Consider the following 18,155-nt stretch of genomic DNA (forward strand, 5'->3'; position numbering starts at 1 on the left):
ATCGCAATTCGTCCTTCATATGTAAATACAGCCCATCTATCACTACTTCCTTTCACCATCTTACGAAATCATGTCATTAGAAATTATAACCACAAACCACTACTACGTAATAATATATTTTCCTTCACCTAAATCTAAATAATTATTTTAATACCGGTCGTATTAAACAATCCAATACAACATCAACTCAACATGTCTCATCGCCCAATTAACTTACTTACTTTGTAACACAGAAAACCCTCTCTATATCTATCATACTCTACCGCTAACTTTCCATCTAACGGTACTTTAACATATTGACAACTTATTCTTAAATTATAGTCGAAACAAACAAAACATATATTCACATCGATGCAACGTATGAAAAAATAAATAATGTATGCACTCAATAACTGTAAATCGCTCTGGATAAGAGCGTCTGCTAAATGATGTAAATGTAATATGTTATACTATCCGCCAGGTGTTGTTAATACCATCAATTCAACCTCGTTATCCAGGTCATTCATCACTGTAAACGTTTTTATTTTCTTTCCCTCCCTGGGTTTGAACCAGGAACCCTCTACACACATCGACAACATTCACCATCTAAACACCATACAAATCCGCAGCCCTTTCAGAGCAAGACCTTGTGTAGCTCAATTGGTATAGCCTTGCGCTTGCAACGCCATGTCTGTGGGTTCGATTCCCACGGAGGACCAGTAAGAAAAAAATAATGCATGAACTCACTAACTGCAATTTGCTCTGGACAAGAGCATCCACCAAATGACGTAAATGTAAAGTTAAACAACGACTTCCACGTCGCATAGCAAGTTACGTCACTACTCTACACGTCACTAGTACGCACCACTAACTAGCTAGCTTTCACACCAAACATTCAACCCTTTATGACTTCCTTCTCCACAGAAACCATTGATCCTTGTACACCTAACGTAACATAAAATTCCCTACAGCACTCTCACGTTACAGCGAATCCCAATGGCGAACACCCACAGACAAAAACCATGGAAACTCTTCCATTTGTTACTAACAGACCAAATAAAACCCCTTCTCAAACAGCGTTCCCTCCACCGACCTCCATCGTAGGGTTAAAAACTAACGTAACACCGTTAACCATCCTAAATTGCTGTAGGAAAACGTCAAATTTGGTTCAGTTTATCACCAACCTTACATTATTAGAATACATCAGATCTAGGTAGATATCCTTTCGAAGTAGGCTAGAAGTAATACCAAACACTTTGTATTATCCGCTCAAGCATCAGTTGAATTACACTCACAAATACAGATTTTAGTCAGTACCATGGAACCGATGCCTTTTGAAAGGACAATAAGTCCCACAAATAGCCCAACTAAAATGGTTTGTAGTCTTAACCTCTGGTACATAATAACGACACAATTACCAGAAAATAGCCTTAAAAAGAATCTTTCAAGTGTTTCTTTGCAAAGTTCTCACACGTGCTCAAAATGAATAAATTAGCAGTCAACTAGTGAAATCCACATTCATTGATTTGGAAATAGATCTGGCGATCTTAATAAAACGGATTATGTTTCCCTTGCGACATAATGAAATTCCTTTATTACATCATATTCGCTCCATAATGAGTTTTATTTTTATGTAAACCCTAAATTGGCTTTGTACTATATAATACATTACGTCTATAACAACATTACTTATGGTCCGATTATTCATTAAACCTTATCAACAACGGTACAAATTAGAACCCATATTAATTACTTTCCCATCCATGATGTACGTCTACGTTTGGGTGAGCAAGTTAATACATAACGTTAGATACTTCTAAGGTACTTACATCAAATAATCCCTTTGTGGTGTTTTTAACCATTCTTAATCGACACAAATGACTTCTACATTTTACCAGCGGAACCCCAAAAAATTGACTGTAATTTCCCAGACACTGGCCTTCCTGTCCATAAAACACTGACTTTTCCACTACTCACTAAGATAACATCGAGCTCTATTTACCCCTCCTTGATATTCTATTATATATCATAATTTATTATACGACATTATCATACACATGTATTATTCATATCAACCACCACATTCGTATTTCTAATGATTCTTTATTGCCGCAAGTTAATTTTACCATACCACATTCACACAACGCTTTTTACCAACATACAATCAATATTATTTGACATTCTACTATGGTTAATTTTACCATAATCCTATATTACTCCTAAAATTCCCAACAATTTATCCCCTAAAAGCTTGACCGAAATTCAATGTGTCGACGTCATATCATCAATCCCTTTGATCTTTTTCTCCCCGTCCTTTTATATTAGTATTCGCTTTTATTGTTAAACTCTTCGTGCTTCTTTGATTATTTTTGGTCAGAACTTATTTGTTATTAATGTGCATTTGACAATCTCTTATATAATAATAATATAATATCTCCTGATGTCCACTTTTCTTTTGTGTCGAACACCTCATGCATCTTTCCCTTGCTCGTGTTTTTCTTAACTTTAAACCAGTTAGCTGTATGTGTGTTTCTACCCCAAGTACTTCAATGGGCATCCACACACTATTCACTCTTCCTCTTTTGGTGTGAGACCGGGTGCGTCCTTTCTACCAGGTTACACTTAAGCAACGGTCCAGACCTTTCTCCATCAAGGACAGAGACTTCCACACTCACTTGCACTCTCACTCTTTCATGCACTTGTCTAAGTTACCTGTAAATACAACCCCTATCTTGATTCACTTCCTCGACACAAGAAAAACAGTTTTATACATGATTTTTATCTATCTATATAGCCCTCTAGGTGATTCACTTCCTCGACACACCTTCACTGGACTTCTACCTATCCTACGCTTTCCTAAGCGACCTGTAAATTTGGCCCTTTTTCTGATTCACTTCCTCGACACAGAAAAGCAGTTTTATACATGATTTTTATCTATCTATATAGCCCTCTAGGTGATTCACTTCCTCGACACACCTTCACTGGACTTCTACCTATCCTACGCTTTCCTAAGCGACCTGTAAATTTGGCCCTTTTTCTGATTCACTTCCTCGACACAGAAAAACAGTTTTATACATGATTTTTATCTATCTATATAGCCCTCTAGGTGATTCACTTCCTCGACTGTCACGGTTTCGGCCGAGGCTGCTCCTCCTCCTTGCTCGGGCAGGCTTCGGCGGTCGTCGTCCCCGGAGTACTAGCTGCCACCGTTGTATGTTTCATGTTCGTTTGGTTTTGTCTTGATGTTGTACACCTGTTTCTAGTTAGTGTTCATTAGTGTCCTATTTAGTTCTCGTTGTGTGTGTCAGGTGTTGTGTGTGATTGCGCTTCTGTTTGGTGTTCTGTGGTACGTGTTTCCCTCCGTTGTTTGGAGAGGTTTTTCGCACATGTTAGTGCGCCTTTTGTTTGACGCCTGTGTGCGCCTTTATTTCGCCTCCGGGCTTGTTGAGCTCGTGTACTACGTGAATATTTCACTAAAGTCTTTTGGACTTAGTTTCTGCGTCCTGCGCTTGATTCCTGCACCACACTCACCTTCAGCACCCGTGACAGAATCACACACACCTTATATAATGGAATCAGCAGGAGCAACAGCCGCACCTGAGTCGCTGGAGGAGCATGTCCGCGGCCAGGATGACCAGATCAGACAACTGGGGACCGCTCTACAGGATGTCATCAACACCCTGCACCGATGGGAGTCCAGAGGGGTACCCACACCTCCACCTACCTTGCCACCCCCATCGGTCGGTCCACCAGTCCCAGGTCCGGAACCCAGTGGGATTCGGCTCTCGCTCCCGAAGGCGTATGACGGCACAGCTGCCGGGTGTCAGGGAATCCTCCTGCAGGTGGAGCTCTACCTGGCCACTGTACACCCGGTGCCCTCGGGACACGAGAGCGTTTCCGCCCTCATCTCCTGTCTCACGGGCAAGGCGTTGGAATGGGCCAACGCCGAGTGGAGGAGGATGGATGCCACCACCATCTCCTACGCCGAGTTCTCCCGTCGCTTCAAGGCCGTGTTCGACCATCCACCTGAGGGCAAAGCGGCGGGGGAGCGTCTATTCTACCTTAGACAGGGGAGGAGGAGTGCACAGGCGTTCGCACTGGAGTTCCGGACTCTAGCGGCAGACGCAGGGTGGAATGAACGGGCCCTCATCGATCATTTTCGATGTAGCCTACGGGAGGACGTTCAACGTGAGTTGGCCACCAGGGACACCAATTTCACCTTCGACCAGTTGGTCGACATGTCCATCCGTCTGGACACCCTGCTGGCCACCCGTGGACGTCCCGAGTGGGGTCCGTCCATTCCACCCTCCAGCACCTCCGAGCCGAGCCCTATGGAGCTCGGGGGTGCTGGCGCTAGAGAAAGGAGGAGAAGGAGCCCGAGGGGGCCTGTCCCCTGCACCAATTGCGGTCGTGGAGGGCACACTGCGGCCAGGTGCTGGGGAGGGTCTCCAGAAGGAGGAGACAACAGGCCACGCACTGGGGAGCCTTCCCAGGTGAGTAGACGCCCCACTTACCGAGAGCTCTCTGTTGTGCACTTTTGTATACCTGTTCGTTTTCCACAGGTTGCACCTCATTCCCAGCATAAGGCGCTAGTAGATTCAGGCGCAGCTGGGAATTTTGTTGATCAGAAGTTTTGTTTAGATTTAGGGATTCCCCTCCTGCCTGTTGACAAGCCTTTTCCCATTCATGCTTTAGATAGCCGCCCGTTGAGGTCGGGGTTGATTAGGGAAATCACAGCGCCACTTAGGATGTGTGCGCAGGGGGGTCATGAGGAGACTATACAGCTATATCTGATCGACTCTCCTGCGTACCCGGTGGTGCTGGGAATTCCCTGGTTAAGTACCCATAACCCTGCCATTTCGTGGCAACAGAGAGCTCTCAATGGGTGGTCTGCTCAGTGTGAGGGGCGATGTCTGGGTGTTTCCGTGGGGGTGACTTCGGTGGAAAGTCCAAACCAAGTGCCCGCACTGCACATTCCGCCTGAATATGGGGATTTGGCTATTGTGTTAAGTAAAGCTAGGGCGACGCAGTTGCCTCCTCACAGACAGGGGGATTGTGCGATAGACCTCCAGGCAGGAGCAGCGCTCCCACGGAGCCACGTGTATCCTTTGTCTCAAGAGGAGAGAAAAGCTATGGAGGCTTACATAGCCGAATCTTTGAGACAGGGATACATACGGCCCTCCACTTCTCCTGCGTCCTCGAGCTTCTTTTTTGTGAAGAAAAAAGATGGAGGGTTGCGCCCATGCATTGATTACCGTGGTCTCAATCAGATTACTGTGAAATACAGTTATCCACTCCCTCTGATTGCGACCATGACGGAGTCATTGCACGGAGCGCGGTTTTTCACAAAACTGGATCTCAGGAGCGCGTATGACTTGGTGCGCATTAGGGAGGGCGACGAATGGAAAACAGCGTTTAGTACCACTTCGGGTCATTTCGAGTATCTCGTCATGCCATACGGGTTGATGAATGCTCCATCAGTCTTCCAATCCTTCGTGGATGAGATTTTCCGGGATATGCAGGGGCAAGGGGTGGTCGTGTACATTGATGACATTCTAGTGTACTCGTCTACCCGAGCCGAGCATGTAGCCCTGGTGCGTCGTGTATTGAGGAGGCTGTTGGAGCACGACCTGTATGTCAAGGCAGAGAAATGTCTGTTTTTCCAGAAGTCGGTCTCCTTTTTGGGTTATCGGTTGTCCGCGTCAGGGGTGAAAATGGAGGTGGACCGTGTGTCAGCCGTGCGTAATTGGCAAACCCCAACCACTGTCAAAGAGGTGCAGCAGTTCTTGGGCTTTGAGAATTACTACCGGAGGATTATCCAGGGTTTTGGACAGGTGGCAGCTCCCATCACGTCCCTTCTGAAAGGGGGTCCGGTGCGCTTGCAGTGGTCAGCTGAGGCGGACAGGGCCTTTGGGAGACTGAAGGACCTGTTTACGTCGGCTCCGGTGCTGGCGCAACCGGATCCCGCCTTACCCTTTCAGGTCGAGGTGGACGCGTCTGAGGCCGGTATAGGGGCCGTACTCTCTCAACGGTCCGGCACGCCACCTAAACTCCGCCCCTGTGCTTTTTACTCTAAAAAGCTCAGCCCGGCGGAGCGAAATTATGACGTCGGGGACAGGGAGCTGTTAGCTGTAGTTCAGGCCCTGAAGGTGTGGAGGCATTGGCTTGAGGGGGCTCAACACCCTTTCCTCATTTTGACTGACCATCGGAACCTGGAGTACATCTGGGCAGCGAGGAGACTGAACCCTCGCCAGGCTCGATGGAGTATGTTTCTCGCCAGGTTCGTATTTAAAATCACGTACATCCCTGGGTCCCAGAACGGTAAGGCAGATGCGCTGTCCCGGCGGTATGACACAGAGGAGAGGTCCGTTGAGCCTACTCCCATACTACCGGCGTCTTGTCTAGTGGCACCGGTTGTGTGGGAGGTCGATGATGAAATTTAGCGGGCGTTGCGTGCCGACCCTAGCCCTCCACAGTGTCCTGTGGGTCGGAAGTACGTTCCGCTCGAGGTTCGGGATCGACTCATTTACTGGGCTCACACGTCACCCTCCTCTGGACATCCGGGTATTGGCCGGACAGTGCATTGTCTTAGCACTAAGTACTGGTGGCCCACGTTAGCCAGGGATGTGAGGGTTAATGTCTCCTCCTGCTCGGTGTGCGCCCAGTGTAAGGCGCCCAGACACTTGCCCAGGGGTAAGTTACAACCCCTGCCCGTTCCACAACGACCCTGGTCCCACCTCTCTGTGGATTTTGTGACAGACCTTCCCCCCTCGCAGGGGAATAACACCATCCTGGTCGTTGTGGACCGGTTCTCTAAGGCCTGTCGTCTTCTCCCTATGTCGGGTCTTCCTACTGCCCTACAGACCGCAGAGGCACTATTTACCCACGTCTTCCGGCATTACGGGGTACCCGAGGATATAGTGTCTGATCGAGGCCCCCAGTTTACCTCCCGAGTCTGGAGAGCGTTCATGGAGCGTTTGGGGGTCTCGGTGAGCCTTACCCCAGGGTACTACCCGGAGAGCAATGGGCAGGTAGAACGAGTCAACCAGGATGTGGGTAGGTTTCTGAGGTCGTATTGCCAGGACCGGCCGGAGGAATGGGCTCGGTATATTCCCTGGGCGGAGATGGCCCAAAACTCTCTCCGCCACTCCTCTACCAACCTAACCCCCTTCCAATGTGTGTTAGGTTACCAGCCGGTTCTGGCACCTTGGCAGCAGAGCCAGATCGAGGCCCCTGCGGTGGATGATTGGATGAGGCGCTCGGAGGAGACGTGGAACGCTGCACACGTCCATCTGCAGCGGGCCATCCGTCGACACAAGGCGAGCGCCGATCTCCACCGCAGTGAGGGGCCGGTGTACGCACCTGGAGATCGAGTCTGGCTCTCGACCAGAAACCTGCCCCTCCGCCTGCCCTGCCGGAAGCTGGGTAGGCGGTTTGTGGGGCCTTTTAAAGTCCTGAGAAGACTGAACGAGGTGTGTTATAGGTTACATCTGCCTATTGAATATAAGAATATTAACCCCTCGTTCCATGTGTCTCTTCTCAGGCCGGTGGTAGCTGGTCCACTCCAGGAAGGTGAGATAGGAGAGACTCCTCCGCCCCCACTGGACATCGAGGGGGCTCCGGCGTACACCGTTCGGTCCATCTTGGACTCAAGACGCCGGATGGGGGGTCTCCAGTATCTCGTGGAGTGGGAGGGGTACGGCCCGGAGGAACGGTGCTGGGTGCCGCGGAGGGACATCCTAGACCCGTCTCTCCTGTCGGAGTTCCACCAGGGGCATCCCGCGCACCCTGCTCCGCGTCCTCCTGGTCGACCCCGAGGCCGGGGTCGGCGCACGGCTGGAGCCTCGCGTCAAGGGGCGGGTACTGTCACGGTTTCAGCCGAGGCTGCTCCTCCTCCTTGCTCGGGCAGGCTTCGGCGGTCGTCGTCCCCGGAGTACTAGCTGCCACCGTTGTATGTTTCATGTTCGTTTGGTTTTGTCTTGATGTTGTACACCTGTTTCTAGTTAGTGTTCATTAGTGTCCTATTTAGTTCTCGTTGTGTGTGTCAGGTGTTGTGTGTGATTGCGCTTCTGTTTGGTGTTCTGTGCTACGTGTTTCCCTCCGTTGTTTGGAGAGGTTTTTCACACATGTTAGTGCGCCTTTTGTTTGACGCCTGTGTGCGCCTTTATTTCGCCTCCGGGCTTGTTGAGCTCGTGTACTATGTGAATATTTCACTAAAGTCTTTTGGACTTAGTTTCTGCGTCCTGCACTTCATTCCTGCACCACACCCACCTTCAGCACCCGTGACATCAACACACCTTCACTGGACTTCTACCTATCCTACGCTTTCCTAAGCGACCTGTAAATTTGGCCCTTTTTCTGATTCACTTCCTCGACACAGAAAGAGCGATATTACATTTAAATTTGGAGAGACCTACTTGGTATTCTGCAGCTGAAGCCGGGCCCCGGACCGAACCACACAAACTTTATACTATATAAGTAAGAACTTGGCTTACCTTTTTTAAAGTGGCCGCTTTGTTTGTATGGTCCGTCCACGCCGTTTCATAGCCGCAGAAGTCCACCGTCTCTGGTCCCTGTTTTCAAGTCCTGCCGGGATCGCCATTTACAGTGGGGGAAAAAAAGTATTTAGTCAGCCACCAATTGTGCAAGTTCTCCCACTTAAAAAGATGAGAGAGGCCTGTAATTTTCATCATAGGTACACATCAACTATGACAGACAAATTGAGAAAGAAAAATGCAGAAAATCACATTGTAGGATTTTTTATGAATTTATTTGCAAATTATGGTGGAAAATAAGTATTTGGTCACCTACAAACAAGCAAGATTTCTGGCTCTCACAGACCTGTAACTTCTTCTTTAAGAGGCTCCTCTGTCCTCCACTCGTTACCTGTATTAATGGCACCTGTTTGAACTTGTTATCAGTATAAAAGACACCTGTCCACAACCTCAAACAGTCACACTCCAAACTCCACTATGGCCAAGACCAAAGAGCTGTCAAAGGACACCAGAAACAAAATTGTAGACCTGCACCAGGCTGGAAAGACTGAATCTGCAATAGGTAAGCAGCTTGGTTTGAAGAAATCAACTGTGGGAGCAATTATTAGGAAATGGAAGACATACAAGACCACTGATAATCTCCCTCGATCTGGGGCTCCATGCAAGATCTCACCCCATGGGGTCAAAATGATCACAAGAACGGTGAGCAAAAATCCCAGAACCACACGGGGGGACCTAGTGAATGACCTGCAGAGAGCTGGGACCAAAGTAACAAAGCCTACCATCAGTAACACACTACGCCGCCAGGGACTCAAATCCTGCAGTGCCAGACGTGTCCCCCTGCTTAAGCCAGTACATGTCCAGGCCCGTCTGAAGTTTGCTAGAGTGCATTTGGATGATCCAGAAGAGGATTGGGAGAATGTCATATGGTCAGATGAAACCAAAATAGAACTTTTTGGTAAAAACTCAACTCGTCGTGTTTGGAGGACAAAGAATGCTGAGTTGCATCCAAAGAACACCATACCTACTGTTAAGCATGGGGGTGGAAACATCATGCTTTGGGGCTGTTTTTCTGCAAAGGGACCAGGACGACTGATCCGTGTAAAGGAAAGAATGAATGGGGCCATGTATCGTGAGATTTTGAGTGAAAACCTCCTTCCATCAGCAAGGGCATTGAAGATGAAACGTTGCTGGGTCTTTCAGCATGACAATGATCCCAAACACACCGCCCAGGCAACGAAGGAGTGGCTTCGTAAGAAGCATTTCAAGGTCCTGGAGTGGCCTAGCCAGTCTCCAGATCTCAACCCCCATAGAAAATCTTTGGAGGGAGTTGAAAGTCCGTGTTGCCCAGCGACAGCCCCAAAACATCACTGCTCTAGAGGAGATCTGCATAGAGGAATGGCCAAAATACCAGCAACAGTGTGTGAAAACCTTGTGAAGACTTACAGAAAACGTTTGACCTGTGTCATTGCCAACAAAGGGTATATAACAAAGTATTGAGAAACTTTTGTTATTGACCAAATACTTATTTTCCACCATCATTTGCAAATAAATTCATAAAAAATCCTAAAATGTGATTTTCTGGATAGTTTTTTCTCATTTTGTCTGTCATAGTTGACGTGTACCTATGATGAAAATTACAGGCCTCTCTCATCTTTTTAAGTGGGAGAACTTGCACAATTGGTGGCTGACTATGGGTATGGCGCCGGAGAAGATGGCTGCCGTTTTACAGCCCTCTAACCAACCCTCTAACCAATTGTACTATTATGTGTGTTTTTCCGCGTTATTTGTAATTTATTTTGTACATAATGTTTCTGCCATCGTCTCTTATAACCAAAAAGAGCTTCTAGATATCAGGACAGCGATTACTCACCTCGCATTGGACGAAGATTTTTTCTTCAACGAGGCGGCCGCGAAGGATATCATACAGACACCCGACAAGGCCCAAATCCCCGTCATTCGCGTGAGGAAGAGACGGAGATATCGCGGACGCAGATCCGGGTGCCTTGTAAGGATCCGACGGCGACCGAGTAAACTGCCCCTTCCATCAATCCTATTAGCCAACGTTCAAGCTTTTGAGAATAAAATGGACGATTTAAGATTACGGTTATCCTACCAACGGGACATTAAAAACTGTAATATCTTATGTTTCACGGAGTCGTGGCTGAACGACAACAATGATAACATTCAGCTAGCAGGCTATACGCTACATCGGCAGGACAGAACGGCTGACTCTGGTAAGACAAGGGGTGGCGGTCTGTGTATATTTATAAACAACAGCTGGTGCACAAAATCAAATACTAAGGAAGTCTCGAGGTTTTGCTCGCCTGAGGTAGAGTATCTTATGATAAGCTGTAGACCACACTATTTACCAAGAGAGTTTTCATCTATATTTTTCATAGCTGTCTATTTACCACCACAAACCAATGCTGGCATTAAGATTGCACTGAATGAGTTGTACAAGGCCATTAATCAACAGGAAAACGCTGGCCGGGGACTTTAATGCAGGGAAACTTAAATCCGTTCTACCTAATTTCTACCACCATGTTAAATGTGCAACCAGAGGGAAAAAAACTCTAGACCACCTTTACTCCACACACAGAGACGCATACAAAGCTCTCCCTCGCCCTCCATTTGGCAAATCTGACCAAAACTATATCCTCCTGATTCCTGCTTATAAGCAAAAACTGAAGCAGGAAGCACCAGTGATTCGGTTAATAAAAAAGTGGTCAGATGACGCAGATGCTAAGCTACAGGACTGTTTTGCTAGCACAGACTGGAACATGTTCCGGGATTCTTCAGACAGCATTGAGGAGTACACCACATCAGTCACTGGCTTCATCAATAAGTGCATCGATGATGTCATCCCCACAGTGACCATACGTACATACCCCAACCAGAAGCCATGGATTACAGGAAACATCGGCACTGAGCTAAAGGGTAGAGCTGCCGCTTTCAAGGAACGGGACTCTAACCCGGACGCTTATAAGAAATCCCGCTATGACCTCCGACGAACCATCAAACAGGCAAAGAGTCAATACAGGTCTAAGATTGAATCATACTACACTGGCTCTGACGCTCGTCGGATGTGGCAGGGCTTGAAAACTATTACAGACTACAAAGGGAAGCACAGCCGCGAGCTGCCCAGTGACACAAGCCTACCAGACGAGCTAAACCACTTCTATGCTCGCTTCGAGGCAAGCAACACTGAAGCATGCATGAGAGCACCAGCTGTTCCGGATGACTATGTGATCACGCTCTCCGTAGCCGATGTGAGTAAGACTTTTAAGCAGGTCAACATTCAGAAGGCCGCAGGGTTGGTGATGCACTGTTGGTTAAGGGCTGTAAGTAAGCATTTCACTGTAATGTCTGCACCTGTTGTATTCGGCGCATGTGACCAATAAAATTTGATTTGATTTGATTTGATTTGACTAAACACTTTTTTTCCCCACTGTATGTGGTAGAAATATTTGACTCGAAAGTAGTTAACTCAAAAATATCTCTCAAGAAAGTGAATCCAAAAGTTGACTTTATTATCGCATAACAAAGCGAAGCTGCTCCATGGAACCACTCCCTGCCCTGACTCGGAGCTCTCCTTTTATACAGACAAAATGCAGTCATGCAACATACGTAGTTACTCCATTATATGTACATGATTAACATCCTTCGGTGTCACATGTTTTATCACGAGGGCTACGTGCGCTTCTCTAAATGGGGCCTCTGTCACTTGTCTCATTATATTGGTGGCGTGACTCAAATAATTCTACACATACAGTACGTACATTAAAGAACAATCACACTCTGTATTGACTATATTCATTATCCAGGCATGCATCTGGAGTACAAAGTATCAATCATGTTCATTCTGTTTTACCTTTATCATTTCATAACACATTATAAAACATATCAATTCATACTTAAACATGGTTTAAACATGTCGTCAGTAACCCATTCTAAACCACATATATTTAAGCCCTCCTGCTGGACCTATGGTTTTTCCTTGTGACTATGTGTGTCAGGTCATAAGCACAAACAAGTGACAACACTAGTTCCATTGTTACTCCAATCTCCACACAGCCACAACGAGAAGTTTTATCTCCATCACATGTCATTGCCATACCCAGACCAGCTGCAGGGAGTTTTCAGATGCACTAAAGAAATGTCTCTGCTCTGATTTAACCCTTTAATTGGTTCTTACTCCATAAGCATTTAAGGCATATAGGCGTTTCATTCTACAACATATGTACTAGAAAATCATCCATATTATCTACTCACTTAGACAGAAAATTACTCCCGTTATCATCGACCATTCAGGTACTATCGGGCAAAACATAACCCAAAACACAACCAAAACAAACTGCAAATGCAAACAACGAGTTTGGGACCAAATACTCAACTTTGACTACTTTAATACACTATAAGTGAATTGGTCAGAATACTTATGACTTCTTCAAATGGGGGAATAGATACATAAAGTGCTTTCATTTCTAAACGGTGAAACAGATATGTATGAAAATACCCTCAAATAAAAGGTGACATTATATACTGTCACCTCATATGAATCATTGTATCTCATATCCAAAATGCTGGAGTACAGAGCCACATTTTAAATGTTAGCTTCACTGTCAAAATAGATATGGTTTGGACTGTATACTCAATACAATCTAAATCTGATACCTCACTGTCTGTCTTTTGACTGATACTGCTTATTAAACTGGTCTGGTCAGTCTACTCAAATATTTGTAATATGCATATTTCTCTCTACAAGCAATACTTTGATAATTTGTCATTTCTAATAATGATACATTCATTAATGAATAGATATGGCAGGTTTCAGGACACTGGTGTATCTGATAATTTAGAAAAAAATATACTGCCACGATTTTCACCACCAAAGAATATCAGTGTGATTTTAATATGATTTTACTCTTTGCAGGCTGTCACGCTGTCTAGTCACAGAGGAAGGCTGTGCTTCTCTGGTCTCAGCTCTGTGGTCAAACCCCTCACACTCAATGACTGTCTGTTCTTCTGCTTACCGCTACAGTGTGGAACATGGTGGAGAGAACACAATGAAACCTGGACTTAGAAAATGTGAGTGTTGACTGCTGTGAAGAATATGACTAAGAATAAGTCTTAATTCAAGTGAAGTCAAAGTCAAAGACCACCATCATTACTTACTTGGTCATATTAAATATCATGCATGCATACGGGTGTGTGTGAGTGTGTGTGTGTAATTAATGGGAATAAGTGTGTTTTATATTACCATACAGTGTAACATATGATCATTGAACAAATCTCAAGTTACCTTAACTTCTCCTTTTGATACCTAGAAACATCTACATTAAATGAATTAGTGAAAAGTGAGTTAACATTCTAATGTGAATGATGATGATTTCTAATATTGTGTCTGGTTTCATCCATCAGATGCCTGTGATCTCACACTGGACACAAACACATTATACAACATCAGCCTTCTGTCTAAGAAGAACAGAAAGGTGACACATATGGGAGGGAGAAAGATGTATCCGTATCCTGATCACCCAGAGAGATTTGAGCACTGTGGACAGGTGCTGTGTAGAGAGGGTCTGACTGGGCGCTGTTACTGGGAGGTAGAGTGGAGTGGGTTCAGGGTTGATATAGGAGAGACATATAAAGGAATCAACAGGAGAGGAACCAATAATGACTGTTGGCTTGGATACAATGACAAGTCCTGGAGTCTGCTCTGCTCTGATAACAGTTACACTGCCTGTCACAATAATAATCACACTACCTTAGACGTCCCCTCCTCCGGCTCCCACAGAGTAGGAGTGTATCTGGACTGGCCAGCCGGCACTCTGTCCTTCTACAGAGTCTCCTCTGACACACTGACCCACCTGTACACATTCCACACCACATTCACTGAGCCCCTCTATCCAGGGTTTAATGTTTGGGTTGATGCCTCAGTGTCCCTGTGTCAGGTGGTCTCTGTGTCAAACACAACATGATGTTTCACTCTAATCATGTGTTTTATGTTTGATCACAACACTGTAAACCCTAATAAGTTCACATAACTCAAAAATTATTTTGTAACAGATTACACAAAAATATTTTAGTGATGTTTTTAAATGTTTTAAGTTTACATAAAATAAAAATTACATTTACAGTTGCCTTAAATTATCTCAATGTTATCTTATAAATATTGATATTCCTCAACTTATAATTAGGGAGTAATTCACTCAAAATTTTCAATATTTTTCAACTCATATAATGTGGGAAACACACTCAACATTTTCAATATTTTTAAACTCATATAATGTGGGAAATACACTCAAAACTTTCAATATTCTTCAACTCATATAATGTGTGAAATACACTAAAAAATTTCAATATTCTTCAACTCATAATGTGGGACATGCAATCAAAATTAATTCTAAACTGAAATACTGATGTCGGTCCATTACACAATTATAATCAGCGAATAATGTTAGAAAACATGAAAGTGACACCACAGTGACAATTTAACTTTTTTTTTATTCAACACAATGTGCTTTTAAAAAGGCACGAATCAAAAGGAGCTCAGTCAAAACAAAGTGCTTGTCATAAATTAAAACAAAAAAGGAAAAGGAAATGACTCCATAAAAACAAAATGTGTTTTAAAGTACATTAAGTGTTAATAGTTCCATATTCTGATAGTGGTCATTGCTACAGAGGGTAGATTCAGTATTTTGGGTCTCCATATCACATTATTCAGTAAACATTATGATAAAAACTCACAAAGGCTTCATGATAAAATTCAATAAGATTCTAATTATAATCCATCCTCAACAGCAATGACAACTATTAGAATGTGGAGCCATTTAAAACGTTTTGGCACTTACTGTACCTTGAAGGCTGCAACTCACTTTTTTAAAATAAAACATTCAAATAAAAGTACTGGTTTCTACTGTGCCGTACTTCAACTGGCAACATCAAGGTAAGCATTAGGTCACACAACATTAAACATGTATAGTGCATGAATTCAACAGTCGTTTCCCACAAGTACAGTACAAAAACTTGGGCTTGGCAATACGTCAATGTTGTGATATTTATCTATTAACAATCAATGTATTAAATCTGAGGTAGAAGAGGCAAACAATGTAACATATTAAACATGAGGTAGAAGAGGCAAATTATTACATTTGTAAAGAGGGGGAAAAAACAAAAAACATCCTCAATACTCAGCTCAACAAATAGTCCATTCTGAGTGATTCACTCATTGAACAAATCATTCTTCAGTGTCAGTAGACGCCCTTTCAGTGGTTTGTTGTCCTCAAGACACATCACAACTTTTTGGATAAATGTGAATGTAAGCTCGAGATTCTTTGGGTACTGTAGGTCTAGTGCATAGACATACCCAAAGAGCAGGAGAAATGAGTCAGCCAGGTTTGTGGGACCACTCACAAGTATTTCATCTTCCACGACAATACAGATGCTCTCAGGGCTGAAGAGGGCCGCATCAGTAGTATCATCAGTGACAACTGTCAGGAGAGCCACCGGAGTGTCAGTGAGGTCTGGACCATCTGCTGACTATAAAACACAAATAATACAAAAATGAGTTCAGCCCCTCAAGGATACAAATCATGCTAATGATGTCTAGACATTACGGTCACTTTGCACTTAGACTGCAACTAAGCTACATGTTTAAACTATTTTCTTTACACATGCTTATTATTTTATGTTAGTTTCACACCTACCTGTAAGCATACTTTTTGTTTAGTGGAATTCTTTATACTTACCTTTTCATTTATGTAATTTCTTCATGTCAGTTTGCAGAATAACAACTCAAGGAAACTTCATAAACAGGTCCTGGGGGCTATTCCAGAAAGGAGGTTCAACAAACTGAGCCTAACCCTGAACTCAGAGTTGACTTACCCTGTGAAGTGAAACTGAGTTTTCAGTTACAGAACAGCTGATCTGAGTTAGGTAAGTTGACTCAGAGTACGTTAACTCGGAGTTGAGCTTGTGCCTGACGACTAGTAAAAAGCCATCATCAATGGAGCTCCGATACGGTTATTCACCATGGCAACGGGAGAAAACAGGAAGCAGACATTTTCTGGCTGCGGCTGTTATATAAATCACTGACAGAGTTTCAGATGCAGTCGTCTTTTCATTTTGAATTTAACATCACTTTATTTAATATTAGCCTTTAAGGAAGTGGTTGAATGTTGTTCAATGTTTTATTTTAGGCTATTTTGTTTTATTTAAATCGGCTGAAAATGAAATATAAAAACATTTTATCTCATACTTAATGCGGCGACAAACTAGAAACACGGACTTTGAAATTACGTTGTTGGAAAAAATACAATTGGCTATACTGATGGTTTTCACATAACCTGCTTTCTGGAATGCCCCTCTGGTTCTCCTAGAGTTCTTTGAGTGATGTCATGTTTAAGCTGACTGAATAGCTAAGCAAAGGGATTGATAGTGAGGCCAGTACACTTACATTACAGGTCCTGAAAAACTTGGAGGCATCTTCACGCAGGTAAACAGGAAGTACACGAAGGACGAGGGCCCGTCTCATATTTACATCACGTTGTTCCTACATGGACAAAAAATAACCATTACAATAATAATTACACAAATGCAGAGCAAACTCTCAAAATCTAAGTGTTAAATAGCTCCATATTCTGATGGTGGTCATTGCTATAGATGGTAGATTCAGTATTTTGGGTCATCATTTCTTCAGTAAAATTTTTTTCAAATTAATAACTTTCTATTGTAATTACTTTAATAACTCACAAAGTAAAAAAGTTAAAATTGTAAATCAAATTTTACGAAAACAGTAGTTATTTGGACTTCTTCAAATTGAAGCTGACAAAGTATCTTTTTAAGGTACCTCTTTCTGATAGAATACATCTTGTCAAGACGTCTATCTCTGATGAGATGACAATGTTGCGTTCATGGCATAATCAATTAAATTGATGGTTCGGAGTAATTTCACCCTAGGGTCCTTTGCACCATGACCTCGAGCCAAACACCCCCCCAGAAGCTTTTTTCACCTGGGTCGAACATTGGGAGAGTTAGCGTAGAGTAGCGTTATCAGCTGAATAGCTTAGCGCAGGGGCTAATGGATCCGAAGCGTCTCTTAACATTACCCCACTAATAATGCCCGAAATGATACCAAACGTCTACAGTAGTACAAATAGGTTGCACTCATAAAACGATGGATTGGAAAGTTTGTAAGTACACCAGAAGTTTATGTAAATAACACTTGCCTGCTGGCTTCTAAAGTCTAAACCATTTCAGCCCTGTTTTGCACTTTTGGCTATTCAAAAGTTGATTTAAAAATAAAAATAAAATAAAAATGATGCCAACCAGTTAACACATCAGTAATTTGATTAAATCTGTTCTGCTGCAAAAAAAATCTAAACATTGTGAATAACTCAAGGCGAAAATCTTTTTTAAATTTTTTTATTAGTACACAATTTACAAAACTCACCTATTAGCACCTGTCTGATGGTGAAACGCTGGCTCTCTGTAGCACTCTTTGTAGTCCGATATCTGTACACAACATGCGCACAAAGATGATTTGTTAATGTTCAAAAACATTTTTTTAATAATAATGTGAATATATAGATAAAAAGTTTCCAAATCTATCAAAAACATTCATTGTACACTAATTATAGTAAAAAATGAAAATGTTAAAAGAGATAAGCAAGTTAG

At 43.7% G+C, this 18,155-nt stretch overlaps 1 protein-coding gene across 1 annotated transcript in view; it reads left to right on the forward strand.

Moving 5' to 3' along the window:
- Nucleotides 1-17,892, forward strand: part of LOC311124028 (uncharacterized protein) — a 29,476-nt gene extending 11,584 nt beyond the window's left edge. The window contains exons 8-10 of the mRNA XM_084198245.1: nucleotides 13,411-13,565; nucleotides 13,899-13,969; nucleotides 16,259-17,892. Coding sequence (XP_084054371.1) covers nucleotides 13,411-13,565; nucleotides 13,899-13,969; nucleotides 16,259-16,270 — 238 coding nt within the window. The 3' untranslated portion in view covers nucleotides 16,271-17,892. The remainder of the gene's footprint in view (nucleotides 1-13,410; nucleotides 13,566-13,898; nucleotides 13,970-16,258) is intronic.
- Nucleotides 17,893-18,155: the final 263 nt, after the last annotated feature.

The sequence above is a fragment of the Coregonus lavaretus genome (assembly GCF_964263955.1).
Source record: "Coregonus lavaretus genome assembly, contig: HAP1_SCAFFOLD_1096, whole genome shotgun sequence".
Lineage (NCBI taxonomy): Eukaryota > Metazoa > Chordata > Actinopteri > Salmoniformes > Salmonidae > Coregonus > Coregonus lavaretus.